Genomic DNA, 17252 nt, shown 5'->3' with positions numbered 1-17252 from the left:
GAAACATTGGGAGGGGGAAAAAAAACCCAATGAAGATGAAATTTGTGTTAGTATTGCTACATATTAGTCAGGATAATTTTGTTTCATGTGATTGAACCCAATTCAAATTAGTTCAGGAACAGGAAACTTTATGGTCTCATGTAACCAAATTTCAGGAAAGGAAAAATTGCAACGAGGCCTCTGGGAGTAGATAGCAGATGATTTCACTGTCATTGCTCATCTCGGTAGTTTCTCTGTTCTCACCAATTCCCCATAACTGAAAATTCAGCTAATAGTGTTTTCCAGCTTCATTGTTTTATTACCAAGGAAGGAAGGGTTAAAACTTGACCTTCCTATTCTTATGTTAACCCCTCCCCCATCCCTGCCCGTAGGAAAGTTAGTGATTTAGGTTTAGGACTGACCAGGTCAGAAGGAATTGGTCAAGTGGTCCTATTGAAGCAGCCAGAACAATTTCTATGGTCAAGTAAGATAATGAAAATTCACCAGTGGATACTTGATGAGAGTGAAAAAAAGGGACATTTTGTGAAAGATTAGAGTAGGAATGAATGACTAGGGAAAAAAAGTCATAAATTTCTCATATTCCCCTCTTTCTATCTTACCAGACTCATTTTGTGCTCTTTTTTGACTTTGGCATATGAACTAGTGCTTTTTATCATGGAAATAAACCCTATAGCAATCAGTAATTTGTCCATTAATATCAGGTTCTATTCATTTTGCACTGAGATGAATCACCTGTCAACCTGCACATGACTTTTTTGGTTCAGAGAAATTGTTTATTAATCATATTAACAAAGGAGAATTTTGATGGACTATAAATAAAGACAGTGACCATATAATTTTTTAATGTTTTTTGAGAGAATATTTATGTTAAAAATGATACTATTTAGAAAACATTTCAGCTTTATCAAAGAAACCTTCCTTGAGTGATTTATAATATAATTTTGTTAGCTAACATCTTAATTATAGTATGTGAAAACTAATTTGAAAATACTAAAAACATTTTTAATATTCTCTGATTTTAGCAAAAACTATAACAAAGTAAAAATTTCAGAGATTCTGGCTTTTAATTGTTCTAATAATGGAGTTATAGATGCAATATCTAATTTATTGTTGTTGTTTGGGCCTACCAGGCAGTGCTCAGGGATTACTCCTAGCTTTGTGCTTAGGAGTCACATCTAGGGGACTCAGAAGACATATAAGGGACAAACCTGGGAGTTATGGAGATAAAGCCTGGGTCCACCTCGTGTAAGCCAAGTACCCTGCCCACTGTACTAACTTCGGCCTCCTTAAGTTCAATATCTACTCCACTCTCAGGTGATAAAGTCAACAGTGAAATTCCATCTCTCTGTGTAAAGCCAGTTCCAAAGGTCAGTTTCTTTTGTATGTGGTTGGATGTATGTGTCATTTGAGCTATGTTAATGTTGCCTGTCACGAGAAGGCAAACACGGAGGACAGCTCAGGAGGGACAGAAGAATCCAAATCCCAATCGATCAGCGAATCAGTGATTAAAAGAGCCTCAGAAACTTCTCTTCTGTTGATACTAGATAAATAATACATCTTACGGTTTAAGGCAGAGTCAGGCTTTCTATTACTTTGACTGCAAATTTCTTAGATAAAATCGAAAAGTAGCAGAGAGAAGCTTCTCACTAAATAATTGTAATGTGTGATTCATGCAAATAGGGCTATCTCTGTTGTATGACGGGCACATACAGTATAGCGGGGCATAAAGAAGGGTTTGTCAGAGAAGGTGTTCAAGATGGAATTTGAAATGCCTGTCACAGGGGGATGAAGATGAGGAGGACTTTCTGGCAAAAGGCACAAATTGTACGGCAGCAGAGAGTAGTGAGATAGGTTTTCCCATCAAAATTACCCCAGGTCAAAGAAAAAGAAAAAAATACCTGATGACATCTCCTAGAATCAATGTACAACTGGGATGGAGAGATACTGGACTGAAAAACCAGGAAATTGTCAAGGACAAATAAATATTCTTTCTCCATCTGCATTTGGGATCCTATGGTCTCTTCATACTGTTTAATTCTGACCATTTTTTTTGTCTTCTGAGAGCTAGTTTCCTTGCTCTTTAGCATAATTATAGGCTTCCTAGAGGGTATCTGAGGTTCTGCCCTACAGAGTTATAGTTGGTTTGTTGTTGTTGTTGTTGCTTCTGTTTGTTTTTTTGCTTTGGCTCATACCCAGTGGTACACAGGGGTTACTTCCGGCTCTGCACTCAGGAATCACTCCTGGCGGTGCTCGGGGGACCATATGGGATGCTGGGAATTGAACCCGAGTTGACTACGTGCAAGGCAAGCACCCTACCCGTTGTGCTATCTTTCCAGAAAGAGTTATAGTTTAATCTGTGACTGACTGTAGTTTTGGGGTCTTTGTTGGAATTTTCCTAGACAGCACATGTGCTAATCTTCATTCCCAACTCCTGACTTGTCCATGGTCCTCTCTGTCCTATAATTGGGACAGAGGGTCATGATGCTATAAACATAACTGTCTAGATTACCCACTTATTGGCCTAAGCAATAAAAAGCAGCATTATTTTGAATGAACTCTTCCTAATGTGTGAAATATGCATAGTAAGAAATAAAACTGGAGCAGCATATAGGAAGATGTTACAGTCTAAATAAGGTATAGTTTCTGATTAGACCAAAGGAGGCATACAGTGAGGAGCAGACTGATATATTAATGGTGAAATCAATTCATCACTCATTGATTCATTCAACAAATATTTGATGAACTGCTCCCAAGTATCAGTATTCTTTTGGGTACAATGAACAAAGTAGGAACTTATAGACTAAATCGAAGATAATAACCAGGAGTCAAATATATATTGTGAGAAATAATGATGTATGCCATTCAATGTTTATAGCTATTTATCAATCATCCTTAAAGTTTTCATTTTATGAAGCTCATAGATCCCGCCAGACAGAAATTAAGAAAGACCACCAGGAGAATAAAAGCTTGGGCCTCATCTTGGAAGACTCAATAGCTAAAAGCAACTCAACAAATGGAGACATTGTCCCTTATCTTGGAGCTTGTTACTATCAAAGGGAGCCTCAGATGATAGTAAGTGGAAGAAACTACAAAGGTCCTTTCCAAGTGGCTGACTCCTTACAGCCTGGCAGACCCTAGAGAGTTAAAATGCAGGATTCTAAGGACAACTGTCCCCAAGAAAGCAAAAGGATATATATATGTATATATATATACATTTCTGGGTATGACCCAAAAAGCAAGATACATATCTTGCTATATATATCTTGCTCTTTTTGAGTCATACCCAGAAATGCACAGGGATTACTCCTGGCTCTGCACTCAGGAATTACCCCTGGCAATGCTCAGGGAACCATATGGGATGCTGGGAATCGAACCCAGGCTGGCCGCGTGCAAGGCAAACGCCCTACCTGCTGTGCTGTTGCTCTAGCCCCTGAGTGATATTTCTTGATACTGCTTTGGAAGTAACTTGGGAGATGCTGGAAAGAGTCGTAGATATAGGTCTAGGTCTACTTTTAAATAGTTTGAGTTCTACAACTATACATTTGAAAATGACCATGATTTGAAAATAACCATGACTGTTTACTTTACATAGAAAAATTGTCCAGAATTAAAGGGACAGGGAGCTCCATGGGGACAGCAGAGGAAGACTTTCCATTTTAATTAGCTTGGTCTATGAAAAGTCAGGTTCCAACACAGATCTAAGGGAGATTCAGGAAGGATGACACAGTTTAGGCAGAGGGCCAGCAAAGGTGAATAACATATAAGATGTATCTGCCAATTGTATTGGTGGGCTGGTGGAAAATAAGAAGGAAGAAACATAGAAAATTTCTAGATTTTTCACTTAAGAGGCTAGATAAATGGTAGTTTCATAAATCAGACATGGCAACATGGGGTTGGAGAAAGATAAAAAAAAATTATTTTGTACATGCGTATATGTTTATAAGAAATCAGAGTGTGTGTGTGTGTATGTGTGTGTGTGTGTGTGTGTGTGTGTGTAAGCCTAGTATTTTGAGGAGTTAGGGGTTAGAGATCAAGTTTTGAGATCTAAATAATGTCAATAACCTTAATCCTAAATTGATACTATACCTTAAATAGTATCAATATCCTAATTTCAATCTTGACAGAATTGGTTCACGCTCGAACACCAATCTTTAAGGTAAGAGCAGAGGGTATGTGACATTAAACTGGAGTGCTTTGAGGTGGGGGTGGGGCAGAGGAGTTATTTATGAGTCATGGAAAGTTAGAGATACTCCTGGCAATCTTCCAATGTCTTTGACTGATACATGAAATCCTCCTACTCAAAACTCACTCCTTAAGGGTGGGAGAGATAGTACAGTGGTCACCTGCCTTGTGCCTTGCTCAAAAATGATCCATGTTGATGAACAGCTCCCAAGTACCAGTATCCCATATGGTACCCCAAGCACCACCAGGAGTAATTTCTGAGTCAGGAGTAATCCCTGAGCATTATCGGGTGTGGCCACCAAACCAAAAGTGCTTTGTTCTCTCTTAAGATATAAATAGTCTCTGGCAGGGCAGAAAATGGAGACCTTGGTACCTTGTTGCATAGACAGCAAGGTGAAAAACATTTCACAAAGGGAAAGGAATAAAAAGTGTTTCACTACCAAAAATTTAAAAAAAAATGTAAATGATGGAGAATGGGCACTGGTGGAGGAATGGGTACTGGATCATTGTATAACCGAAACCCAAGCACAAAAATTTGTAAGTCTACAACTGTACCTCATGGTATTTCACTAATAAAAATTAAAAAAAAAATTTTTTTAAACATTTTTTAAAAAGTGGGGAAGGTGGGGGAGTTGTTCAAAAATTCCTTTTGTTGTCAGTTGTATTTGTATTAGAGTGTAGCCAGTAAAAGTGCCAGACAGGGTACTTTGGCATTTGTTCATCTTATCTTTAAGGACTAGAGTAAGTCTCACAGAAACTGGGTTTTCATAAAGTCAAAGAGGGTTAGCAGGGGTGGGCTAGTTGGTTAGGCATGTGACCCTCCTCATCTATGTAGACAAAGTATGGATAGCAACTGAACAGACCTTTAGCGACACCTAGTGGCCAAGAAGTAAAGAAACGAATATTTTACTATGCTATTTTATCGTGATTTTTGTTGCTGTGTTATTTTTAGATGTCGATCAAAAATTATGTTTTGGATCGTTATACACATTTTTGGACTCATCAGTTCATCATCTAAGTCATTGATTCCACGTTAGAAGAACGTGGTGGTTTAAGCAAACTGAGGCTGTGTGCAGTGGGAACTTGAGAAAGGGAAATAAATGAGCCAAGATGTGCACCTCCTACCAGCTTTAAAGCATTCAATTCCCAGGGTATTGTGATAAATAGCTACAAGGTTATTTCATTTTCATCATTAGATGTTGGATTGTCTCTTTGTAAAACAGTAATAGTGATACCAATGATAATAATTGATATCCAAAGACAATTTTTGAAGGAAAGAGAACTAGCATATGATATTTACAAAGTTGGAAAAAAGAAATTGATAAATAAAAAATAGAACACAGACTGAAACGAAGAGTTGGTCTAATGATTTTCCATGTGTAACATGAAACCATCAGCAAATACTCTTACAAAGTCACCTATAATTTTATAAATAGCGTGTTTCAGAAATATTTTGTTGATGGTAGATTTTCTCTTTTTTTGGTATTTTCTTAGATCTCTGTAGTCAAAGCTAGTGGTCTCTATGGCAGTAAGAGGGAACATTTTCAGATTATTTACATCCTTGGAGAGTTCATACAACCAGTTTAGGTCTATGATACATATTTAGTCATAGCTCCCAGGATCAGAGTAATCTTGGGAAGGGAATGGCTAGAAATAATGTAAATATTGTGAACGAATTTTTCCAGAGAAAGAAAGTTGATAGGAATGAGTTTGTGTTTCCTTCACGAGAATTTCAGTACAGAATGTATTAATTAAACATACAACTTCGTTTTACTGATGAAGAAACTTGAGCCAGAGATGATTAAATTACCAAGCTATTTGGTTGCAAAGACTTCAACCAATGTTCTTTTTCACTCCTGTTCTACTAGTCTTTCTACTCTAACTATGAAAAGAATAGTTGTCCATTGGGTAGGAGAAAGGTAGAAATGGGTTTATCCCTACACCAAGATCAAGATTATGGATGTCCAGTTAATTAAATATTATATTTCTTTTTTCTAAGATGCATATTGCTCTCATGTCTGAAAACTCAGAAACCAGTCTGAATCCTATAATTAAAGTGAAATCATAATTACTTCTAAGCACTGCGTCAGATCATAAGGTGGTTATTTGTACTCATTTAACAGGTTATAAAAAACACAAAACTAAGGTATTGGCTCAATATCTGAAAAAAGAAAAAAACATTAGCTTACCAGCAATGTGCAAGTCACTTAACATGGGTAAAGAATACCAATTTAAATCACTGGTATTCTTTCATTTGACTCAAGCTTTAACCAGATGAAGGTATTATGAGGGGATTAAGTATGTTTACCACCAAGGTTACTCTGGCAATGTCAGAGACCAAACTTAAATTTGGAGACTCCTTAGACTATTTGAAAAAGCATAGACCCAAATCCCGTGAATCTCAAAGCGAAGTGTGAATTCCCAAGTACATGTGATTGTATGATGATGTATGTGTCATTGCCAGGTGAATATACTTCATAATTTGTGTAAGCATAATGTAGATTCCCCTTCCCCCACCAATGTATTGAGTTGTCCTCTCAGAGTTAGCTAGGAATAAGAATAATTTGGTTTAGAGGAATAATGGATATATTAAGAAGAATATGGTCTTGGAAGCTAGGTCTGGAAAACCTCTATCTTCCTACTTCGTTATTCTTGAACAATTTTCTTCATTTTAGAAAATTTATTCTATTACCAAAAAGTAGACCAGTGACACTGTATTGGGTAGGACTATTATGAGGATTAAGTTCAGTTGTGTAAACAAAGTGGCACCCACAATGCTGGTCAAGTAACAGGTGATCAGCAAAACTTGCTCAGCCACAGGAAACTGGTATCAGCAAAAGGATTTGGTAAATAATATTGGCTAAATGTAAAATTTCTCTGGTTTGGTTTCAAGTAATCTAAACATTGTTTCTCATCATTTAACATCCCATGTATCATCAATAAAGATTTTTTTTAGTTTTTCTAAATTTTAGTTTTGCTGTAATAATACATACTTCAATATTTTCCCCAATAAAGAATAGTATGAAACATATTTTTGTTGAGCTCTTACTTATCTTTCTCACATTCTGTACTTCCCTGTTCTAATCTCTGTTGTAGCTGAGAATCACCGATATAAAACATGGTTTCGGATGTAAATTGAAGCAACATGTAGGGATAAATTTTAGATTACATGGAAGTAAAGAAATTTAGTTTGTTTTCACTGAATGGTTCCATCACCCCTTTTTCTACCAAATACTATGGAGAGAGAAAAATAAATTAGTCTTTACCCCATTTTTCCTCCCTCAAGAGTTATCCATAATAAGTACAATGGGATATATACATACATAATATAATACATAATAATACATAATAAGTACAAAATAAGTACAAAGGCAACCTTGCAATAATTTAAGTCCTAGGTATGAACTGCTATGAAGCCAAACAATAACAATAATGAAATAAATGAAGCTTTACAATCAAGTTCCTTCAAGAAATCACAAGGTCAAATTTGATGTCATTCTTTAGGAGACAGAAAGAGTACAGATTCTAATATTCAGGTCCCATATCCTTGACCATACTGGGTGTCCTGGAGATCTCACTCAGGGCCTTCCTAGAGAAAGCACATGCCATGGCACCACACACGTTCCTGCCTCCCCAAACATGCCTGAAACAATATCCCATCAAGAGCCAGCTATCTCCAGATGACTTTTTACTCAAGCCTCACTTCCAGCTTTCAAGAATGGACGGCTGGGATTCTTCGAGCATGATTACCTTCTCAAAAACTGCCTCCTAATTTGCATATTGCCTGTGAGCTATACCAAGGTGACCTTGCCTGACCAAAGACTCCTGAGCCAGAATTTCTCATCCCCTTTTTCAGTCACCCAAATCAGGGACCAACTCTATGGGAAGAATTGCAGGGTGGAGCATGATCTGATGACAATGCCACTGGAAAATTCTAAGAATCCTGTCAACCACTGTCCTCACCCAACATCCAGGCCCCGCCTCACTAATCTTCTAGATTAGATCAGCTTAATGAAAATCAACAATGTGGACAGAAAATAATAATAATCACTGCTTGTGTCAGCTGGTTTAGTTCTCTTGCCTCAGTTGAGCCAAGCCAAGTTCTCAAAATACACCCCCCAAACATCCCCCAGGCTGCCTCTAACAACTTTAGTGTCTAAAATAACTGATAAGGATCCAGCCTTTCAGAGAAAGATTGGTTTGGTTGATATTCTTTTTCTCTCCCCTCAAGGATTATGGATTCAGTTCCTGAACACTGTTAAACCCCTACATCTCAGCATTTCTTTGATAATGTTTGTAAATACCAAAAAAATGCCATTGAAATTCAGCAGCTCAGAATATTTTTAATCCATTACTTAGCTTTACTTCCAATTTTAACTCTCCCTGCAGAGGAATACTTCTTCATTTCAGTTGTCTTAAAATGTCTCAATATATAGGAGTGTCTTATTTACCACAAGGCAAATGAAAACTATCTACAAACAGTATTTTATTTGCTAAAGTAGGGCCTTAAATTTCTTCCTTCAATTTAAATAAGTATGGCTACTAAGGGGGAAAAAAGAGAATCATTTCTCTGCTTGCTGGATAAAAATAGGTCAAGTAATTTAAGCCAGTCCATTGCAATTAAAATTCTGACATTGCCATTGTTCCTTCTATTCTAGGGGGGAAAGACAAACAGAACACATGATAATAGGGGTTCATCTGCTAAGCCACTTGATGTGCTACCTATTGTTCGCTTGCTTTAACCTGCCTGGATGCCCTGATTCTGATGATAGTGGTACTGTACCAAAATGATAAATACCATCTCTAAAGCTGTGAGTAACACCTCCTTTGTGCTCTCCAAACAATACTGCTGGAGAAAAGAAAATTGCCCGTGGCTTGAGTCCTAAATTTCTTGAATTCTAAATTTATTTATTGTTTGGAGACAATGTTATGTGCCAACTTTATTTTAAAGTAAATTTCACTGAATAAATTAGACAGCAATACTCATTCTTATTAAACATCCTGTGGCCCTTTTCACAAGATTAGAGCCTGTGGCTTGGTCACATTCCAAAGGAGTTGATCCCATTCTGCATTCCTGAACATCTTCCTCCACTTTTCCAGCCCTGTGCTATCAGATGCATTATTACGTGCACCACTACCCAATCAGCAGTCCTAACAGAGGGTACAGAGTATTATCTCTAAAGCCGTGTTCACTGTATCTTTAAAAAGAAAAGTCAGTGCATATTTTGAGGAAAATCTGAATGACATACACTTAAAGGTTCATGTCTTTGGTAAGTAAGGGAAATTTTTTGGAACCTTCTTTGATCAAAACTGTATTGCTTAAATACAGGCTGTTTGTTTCAAGAGAGAAAATGAAATCATCTGAAATGGCAAGGAAAAAAAAAAACCCACGAAAGCAAAAACCCCAAACCAAACAATAAAACAAAAACCTTCCCAGAAAATAGCTTTCTTTTTGACCTTCTAAAGAAATTCCACCAGGGGGCGAAAACACCTAATATGCTGGACTGGGAAGTTTATATTTCAAAGCTGGCCACCCATAATAGATTAGTGGATTAATATTTTGCTTTAAAGGATCTGGCCTTTAATGTTGACATCAATTTATAGCTATCCCAGGCGTTTACAGTAGTAAAAGTCACGGAGACCATAAACTTCACAATAGACGTCAGCCTTCTGGTCCTAGTGCGCTAGCCTAGCACCCCATAAACAGTGGTGATTAGGTAACTACTCTTCAAAGACCCATCCATAGCTGCAATGTCTTTATCCGCTCCAGCAAAGACTCTGCCACCAGGATTTTAGCGGCCATAAGGCGGAGGTACAAGTTCCTACTATTATGTGCTTATTCATCTGACAGGTTACCCTGATGTGCTGCTGCTTATCATTGATCTCTTCTTGAAAATCAAGCATGGAGCGTCTATTTGTGGGCAAAGCTTACAGAACAGAAGCTCTCTTGTACCATCTTAGAACTTTTTTGAAAAACAGCCAAGGTGCAGAGGTCAAATTTCTCCATATGCTATAAGCAACTTAGTAGGAATCAAGACCACAAAAGGTTTTGCAAATGTCTGCCAGTAGCTCGGTGATCTAGGTCACTGTACAGGTTTCATTAATCAGGTTGTTCAAACAAGGAGTTATTTTTCTCTGCTGGAGAGACCTGCAGATATCACATAGAATCTGCTCAATTGTTGATCAGGAAAGAGTTTTAATGAAATAGAGATCATGCGAAGGAATGAGAAAGGGCGGGTGGGACAGCGCTTTTACTGAAGAGATATTGTGCTTTTAACCCAGCTCCTCTGTTCTGTTTTGCCAGAGACAGGCTCAGGAACTAATAATAGTTCCTTGGGCTCTGCATCTCCACATACGTGTTCCGGCGTTAGAACAGCAGAAGAAATTTAGTGACAGAGCAGGTGTTGTGGCTTATTCCCTGGCAGAATAAATGGTGAAGGGTGGTAGCAGGACAATTCTTTTGCTGCTTTCTTTATGCAACTCTCACCCCACCCACCCCCCCCCCAAAAAAAAACCCTCACAATGCCTTCAATAGCTTCCCCTACTCCACTAGTGGAAAAAGAAAAAAAAACACCAGAATTGCTGTATTAATATGTATGCAAACATATTTTTTCACTTGAGCCTCTGGGAAAAAAAGAGAGAAAGAAAAACTTACTGTGAAAATGCTTAGCCAAGAAGATTTACTGCTGATTGCAGATTTAGTATTGACATGTCTTAGCTGAATAAAACTTCACCTTTAACTATTAATGTGGGAAATCTGGATAAGCTTTTAAGATGGGGTGAAAAAGAGTTTTGAATGATTCAGTGTTTTTTTTTTCAGAGAAATTATTTATTTGGAACATAATTTTTAATGAGGAAATGTCAATTATAGAGCTATATATATATATAAAAAAACAGTGCAGTATGCATCTTAATGTTACATGGCCTTCCTTGGAAACAAATTATAGAGTGTAGGTGTTCTGAATCAGTCTTTTTTGCCAGACTCACTGTAATTTAACACTTGTTTCTTCCTCCTCTTGATGTTTAAAATGATGAAACAGAGGATTTAAGATTAGGACCCAAGCAGCTAAAATGATTTGTGAGGCTCTCCTCAGCCTCCTTCTTATTCCTTATGTAGGTGAAGTCCAAAAGACTAGACACTTTCTTGAATGTAGGTGTGTTGTTCTCAGAGGGAAGCCTAGAAAACAACAAAATTCCTGAGCTAGTGACAGTGAGCACTGGAGTTTTGGCAGCCTGACTTTTGCTTTCCTTGATTATATAAGGCCAAACTTGACACCTCCTTAACTGTAGTCTGGCTTCTTGATAACACATCTAGGTAAAATGAAAATGATCTTATCCTTCTTTCCTTTGCACCCCAGATTTCAGCAGAAAAAGCCTAGGATTCAGGGGAAACAGGGCATGCTTAAGAGGGAACATCTTGTGAAGACTGTAATTTGACCTTTGCGTCAACCACACTGAGTAAATTTTAAATATTATCGCACCAAATAGAAAGCCTCAAGGTGGAATTCTGTGCCCTCTTCCTCTTAGACCTATAAACCAGTCACAGGCTATTTCAGAGATTAAACTGGAAAATGCGTGCCTCTCTTTGGGCTGAGAAATAAGACTCGTCACTAGAGATAAAGGTAGATTTATATTTAATGTCAACCTCATCAATCTTCCAGTATATTATTCCGATCTACCTCCGTTCAAGTACTTGCACCAGGTATCACCCAAACCACTGGAGATTTTCCCCATTCTCATCTGGTGAAAAAAACCTTGAGCATTTTTAGTAATATAGAGTCTTCAACCCTTTCCAACTCTGGAGTACACTCGAGCATGATGGCAATTAAGGGAGGAAAAAAATGCTCTTTGACAACTTTGCGGCATTTGATTAAACCACACCAAGAGGCACGTTACAATGATAACAATGAAGCATTATGCCAATTATGTTAAATCCTGCTCTCCGCTTAAGCTCATCATGACCTGTTTTCATGTCCTGTAATTTATCCTTTGGAATGCTTACTCTCATCAATAAAGTGTTCAACTTAAGGAGAGGAGAAATAAAACGCCACCAAAGGGAGCCCTCCCCGGCCCCCAATGACTTCTAGAAAACAAGTTATTTCTTAACTTTTTATTGACATTGGCAAATTAAAATAGAATAAATTAACAAGTATTTTTTCAAAAAAATGTTTTGTACAAAAATACTGTCAAAATTTCCTAAAAAGCTTTCAACACAGTAGTATCTTTTCATGTACTGAATATAACTATTAGCACAGTGTCAAAAATGTTGAAGACAGAAACAAAATAAAAATCTGTGAAATGTTTGCCACTGACGACATTCCACACCCTATTATTGTCTGTACATATGGGGGAGGGGTATAGCCAACTTGAAAGTGAACAGTATGACTTTTCCTGATCCAGATAGGTTTGGCCCACATCTGTTTAATCTTCCAGTTTAGCATATTTTAAAAATTAGTCTGTACTCAATGCATAGTTTAAAAAATGAAGCGAGATGGCAGAGTTTGTGCAGTAATATCTGCCCTTCAAAGTTCATGCAACCAACGAATGCAATTTTTCCTTTCACTCATAAATCTGAATGCAGTTCAGTCATTTGAAACCACCTACAAAATCCACAAGATTAAGCAGTTTGCCAAGATTAATATCTAACAGTTGAGCACTGGAGAAAGTGAGGAAATAAGGAGTAAAAACAAACAACAAAAAAGACCAAGTTAGCTAGATATTTTAACTACATAAGGGAGGTGAATGTCAAGGCTACAAAAACGAAACAAAAACAGGAAAAAAAAAAAGTGGCAGCATTTTTTTTTTAAACCAATTTGTACAAGTTTATAGTTTACTTTGTTTCCAAGTTCTCAAACCTTTCAAGATCTGAAAAGTGAGATACTGTGTCTAAGGGAATGTTTTTTTTTGTTGGTTTTTTTTTTTTAATTCACACCGAAGAAGTTGAAGGGGGTGGGAGGTGGGGGGGGGTGTTGATTTCTTTCTCCCCGTGGTGGGGGGGGTGGGGGCCGGGTGGGGGGGTTTCGATCGAGTCAACAGCTTACTCTGCTGGGCTGCTGTTTACACACGAAGTCCGTCATAAAATCAAACTCGTTTTGCCCCAGCCAGAGTTCAGGCAGCTCCTTGATGCGGTCCAAGCCCATTTCTATCACTAAGGACATAAGCACTTCCTCGTCGATGAAATCAGTGTCTATGACATTGGGCGGCAGCATTGCAGCAGGGACGTGGGCCACCGAGGCGGGCATGTTGCTGCCGTTGCTGCCGCCGCTGCCGCCGCCGCCGCCGCCGCTATTGCTGCTGCCCGCGCCGCCGCCCGAGGTGCCGCCCGAGCCGCCCGGGGTGCTGCTGCCGCCCGAGCCGCCGGGGGTGCTGCTGCCGCCGCTGTGCTTGGGGTTGCAATCTCGGAAGTGCTGGTTTGTCCCGTTCATCTGGTGGCCTGCAGCAGGGTGCAAATCCGGCATGTAGTGGTTGTGGGGGTAAGGGTGATGGTTGAAATACTGGTTGTTGAGCTTCTGCAGCTGCATGCTGGCCGGCAGGGAGCCTCCCTGGCTGGCCACCGGGGGGCCCATGAACTGGGAGTTGTTAAACCTGGCCGCGGGGGCCAGAGCGCTCGGAGGGTGCCCTCCGTTCACAGTCCCCGGCCCCATGGCGTGCCGGATGCCGCTCGTGGCATTCATGTTGCCCGCGCCGTAGTGTATGTGCTCGCCCATCAGGGCGTTGAAGGCGTGCTGCGGCTGCTGCTGCTGGTGGTGATGGGGGCTCGGGAACTGCCCCATGCCCATGCGGTGGGCAGGGTGGTGGTGCAGCCCGTTGGTGCCGTCGGGAAAGCGCCCGTGGTTCATGGCCATCATATGGTCTGCCATTTCCAGTCCTGCAAGGCAAAGGGGCAGACGGTGAGACCCGCGCCACACGTGTCGCCCACCGCGGCGGCGCACCCCACTTTTTTTTTCTTCCCCCCAACCCGGTCCGCTCGCCTGCGTCCCCCAAGTCTCCCCTCCCCGGGCGCACGTCGGCTGCGAACCCACCACCTCTCCAAGACCCCAAGGAGCGGGGCTGCTGTGCAGCCGGGCTCGCCGCCGCCACCGGCGGACCTGCCAGGCAGCCAACCCGGCTGGGCGCTGCACAAACACGAACCCCCCCCACCTCCCCCTAGCCCGGCGATCGCGCGCGGGGGAGGGCCGGGGGCGCGGGAGAGACCCGCGCCCACACCCCCCTTCAGCTCCCGCAGGCTCTGCCTAATAAAGGAAGTGCCCCGGAGCCCGGCCGCGAACTTTAGGCATGAAACCAACCCTCCTCATCCTGTTGTTGCACATCCTGTTGTTATTCCCCAGCTCCGTCGGAGCTCTTCCTCCGGGCAAACCCAGTCCTCGGAGGACCGGCGCTGGCAGGAGCCCCAGCCCGGCTCCGTCCGTCCGTCCGTCCGTCCGTCCGCCCGCCCGCCCGCCGCCGCGCTTACCTTCCGTCTTGGCGATTTCTGCTCCGAAGACCGAGGGCGGGATCGTCGGCTCCAGGACCGGCTCAGCAGCACATCAGAGGGGGCCCCCGGGCTGGCTTTGCAGGGCGCTCACGGTCGCGAAGTCGGCGCCGAGATCTCTGCAGCAGCCGGCTGGGCAGGATCGGAGTCGTTTCCCTTTTATTTCCTCTCCGCTGCCCTCGCAACTCGGCAAGACCGCCCGGCAGCTGCCAACAATGAGCTGTGTTTCTTAGGGCTTTGGCCACAGTTAATATAAGGGATTTCAGGAAGGCGGAGCGACAGCCTCCCCGGAGGGAGGGCCGAAAACCCGGTTTCCGGATCGCCGGGGCGCCGGGACCGGGACCCCCGGAGCCGCGTCCCCGCGGCCAGCGGCACGTGCGCAGAGGCTGCGGGCCCAGGCGCCGCCCCGCTGCCCACCCACCCACCCACCCACCCCCAACCCCGATTGAGTTTTTCCTCTCCCCCACTCCCCTCCTCGAATCCCCGGGCCAACACAGCAGCTCCCTGGAGCGCCCCTCCCGGAGAGAAGCTGGAATAGAACTCACTGCCCCCCCTCCCGCCCCCCGCTCCGGCCAGATCCCCACCCCCCCAAGTCCCCCACCCGGCTCCCACCCCGCGATCAGGGCTCCTTCTACGGGGAAGGAGAAGCGGCTCAGAGCCCACCCACCCCCACCTCCAAGTGCGCTTCAGTTTCCTCGGCTTTTGCAAAAGCCTCCCCGGGCTGCTAAGCTGCCCGAGTAGGGTTTTAAATCGCCCGACAAATAAGCCCCCTCCCCGAGAGCGCAATGAGCAAGGAGTGTGTCTTTGTGTTTTTAGAGCGGCAGAAGGTTAGACCCGATGTAGATAACGTGTGTCTTGATGCACGCACACACATCTAGATATTTTCTCCTCCGCTCCTTTCAAGGACAGGAGCTGGGGGCGGGGAAGCGGCAGCGGCTGCAGGTGGACCGAGCGCGCTCGCGGGCTGGGCCCGCCTCCGCTCCCGGGAATCCGGTCCGCGCTTTCGGGCCCGCTCGCCGCTCCCGGGGTACGTGTGCTTCTGCTAAGTTTGCGTTTGCAGCTCTTGGTAGCTTTGGCATCCAAACCGAGGCGTCTCTGCTCTGTAAACAAACTCAGCGATCCTCGTCCCCAGATCCACCTTTTTGCACATACACAGTTTCTTGCTTCTGCTGTTGCCCTTGATCCGGGAGGTGGGGGTGTGTGCAAACTTGCACAGCCTCCCTCCGGGCTCAGCCTGACGGTTTGGGGTTGATTTAGAAGCGAACGGGTTTGTAATTAAGAAATTCGAGGGCTGAGTACGGCTGCTGTTGCTGGAAAAGGAAAACAAATAGATAACATGGTAATCGCTTTGTAAATAAAGTCGTTCTGGAGGTGGGCACGTAGCTGCACGTCCCGTGTGGCACTGTACGCGCACACAAGGCTAGAACTCTTCCTTTCCAGTGAAATTGTTCAGTGGGGCAATAGGGGATAATAATAACCTTGCTTCCCAGAACGCGGCACAGCTAGCCTGGTCGTCCATTTGGCTCATTGACTTGCAAATAAAACCCCTCACGCAGGTCTGGGCTACTGCCCAGTAGAAGCTTTTTTGCTTTCTCACGTGGGAAAGTCGAGTTGTTTCCCCAACACCAAGATGTGGCTGCTCCGAGCATTTATATTGCTCTTTATGTGGTAAAAGCGAGTCTGGCGCTTAGAATAAGGACGTGTGTTAAAAGAGTTTTTTCAGAACTTGATAGGCAGTGAAGACTTCCTGCTGCAAAGAGCAAGTTCCCTACCCCCCTCTCTTTCTCCTCTGCTACGTACGCTAGAGACTTTTTTTAGGCCGAATTTTTTGAGGACTGGAAATTTTGATACATTTCCCCTTTCAGGAATTCCCGAGAGACTCAGTTCTCCTGATCATTATATTTCTTCCTCAAACTGGATGTGTGTTGGCATATGTGCATGTGCATATATGATGCATTAAAAGGAAACTTCCCTTTTCCAGGCTCACTAACATACACAACAAACGTGCAATATTTTTTAAACCTCAAGAATATTTGTTTTTTGGAGACTTGAGCACGTTGCATGGTCAGTCACAACAATTTCTTTTTCTGGTGCCCTCACGGCATTTACCTGGAGGTCACGCACTAGCCGTCACAGAATCAGAGATTAAGAGACCCGACGATACCATCTCCTGTAAAAGAAAAAAAAAAGGTTCCAAAATAAGTTCAAGTTAGCTCAAAATTAGGAGATTGTTTACTATCCTTCCTTTACTGCAGTGTCTTGCAATAGGAGTCAGTCTTGGAATGTCTAAATTCCTCTTGTAACCATTAAGGAAAGGTTTAGCTTCATCCTGCTCCATACACAGTTGGGAAATCCATGGGAAGGTCACCTTGTCATCCACCACCCTTTAAAGGGAAAAAAATTTTGTTCTGGGACTAGCTGATTAGAACATGGTATGCTTCACTCTCTGTTCATCCATTCATGGAAGGCTTTTCAAGAAGCAGACATTGCATAGGTACTTGGAACTGCAACCAAGACATGGAACTGTTGGGCAAAAGAAGGTAGACAACCCAAAGAACTTAGGAAGCACACAGAGGGAGCACTTGGACTGGTCCTCAGA

The 17252-nt window shown here is 42.3% G+C and overlaps 1 protein-coding gene across 1 annotated transcript; it reads right to left on the bottom strand.

Moving 5' to 3' along the window:
• Positions 1-12277: 12277 nt before the first annotated feature.
• CITED2 (Cbp/p300 interacting transactivator with Glu/Asp rich carboxy-terminal domain 2) lies at positions 12278-14888 on the bottom strand. The gene is made up of 2 exons (XM_056126189.1): positions 14636-14888; positions 12278-14050 (listed from the first exon to the last, which is right to left on the bottom strand). The coding sequence occupies exon 2, from the start codon at positions 14040-14042 to the stop codon at positions 13212-13214; it is 831 nt and encodes a 276-aa protein (XP_055982164.1). The 5' UTR covers positions 14043-14050; positions 14636-14888; the 3' UTR covers positions 12278-13211.
• Between the last annotated feature and the right edge of the window lie 2364 nt (positions 14889-17252).

The sequence above is a fragment of the Sorex fumeus genome, unplaced genomic scaffold, assembly GCF_029834395.1.
Source record: "Sorex fumeus unplaced genomic scaffold, SorFum_2.1 ptg000061l, whole genome shotgun sequence".
In the NCBI taxonomy this organism is placed as follows: Eukaryota; Metazoa; Chordata; class Mammalia; order Eulipotyphla; family Soricidae; genus Sorex; species Sorex fumeus.
This window is presented reverse-complemented; position numbering and strand designations above follow the sequence as displayed.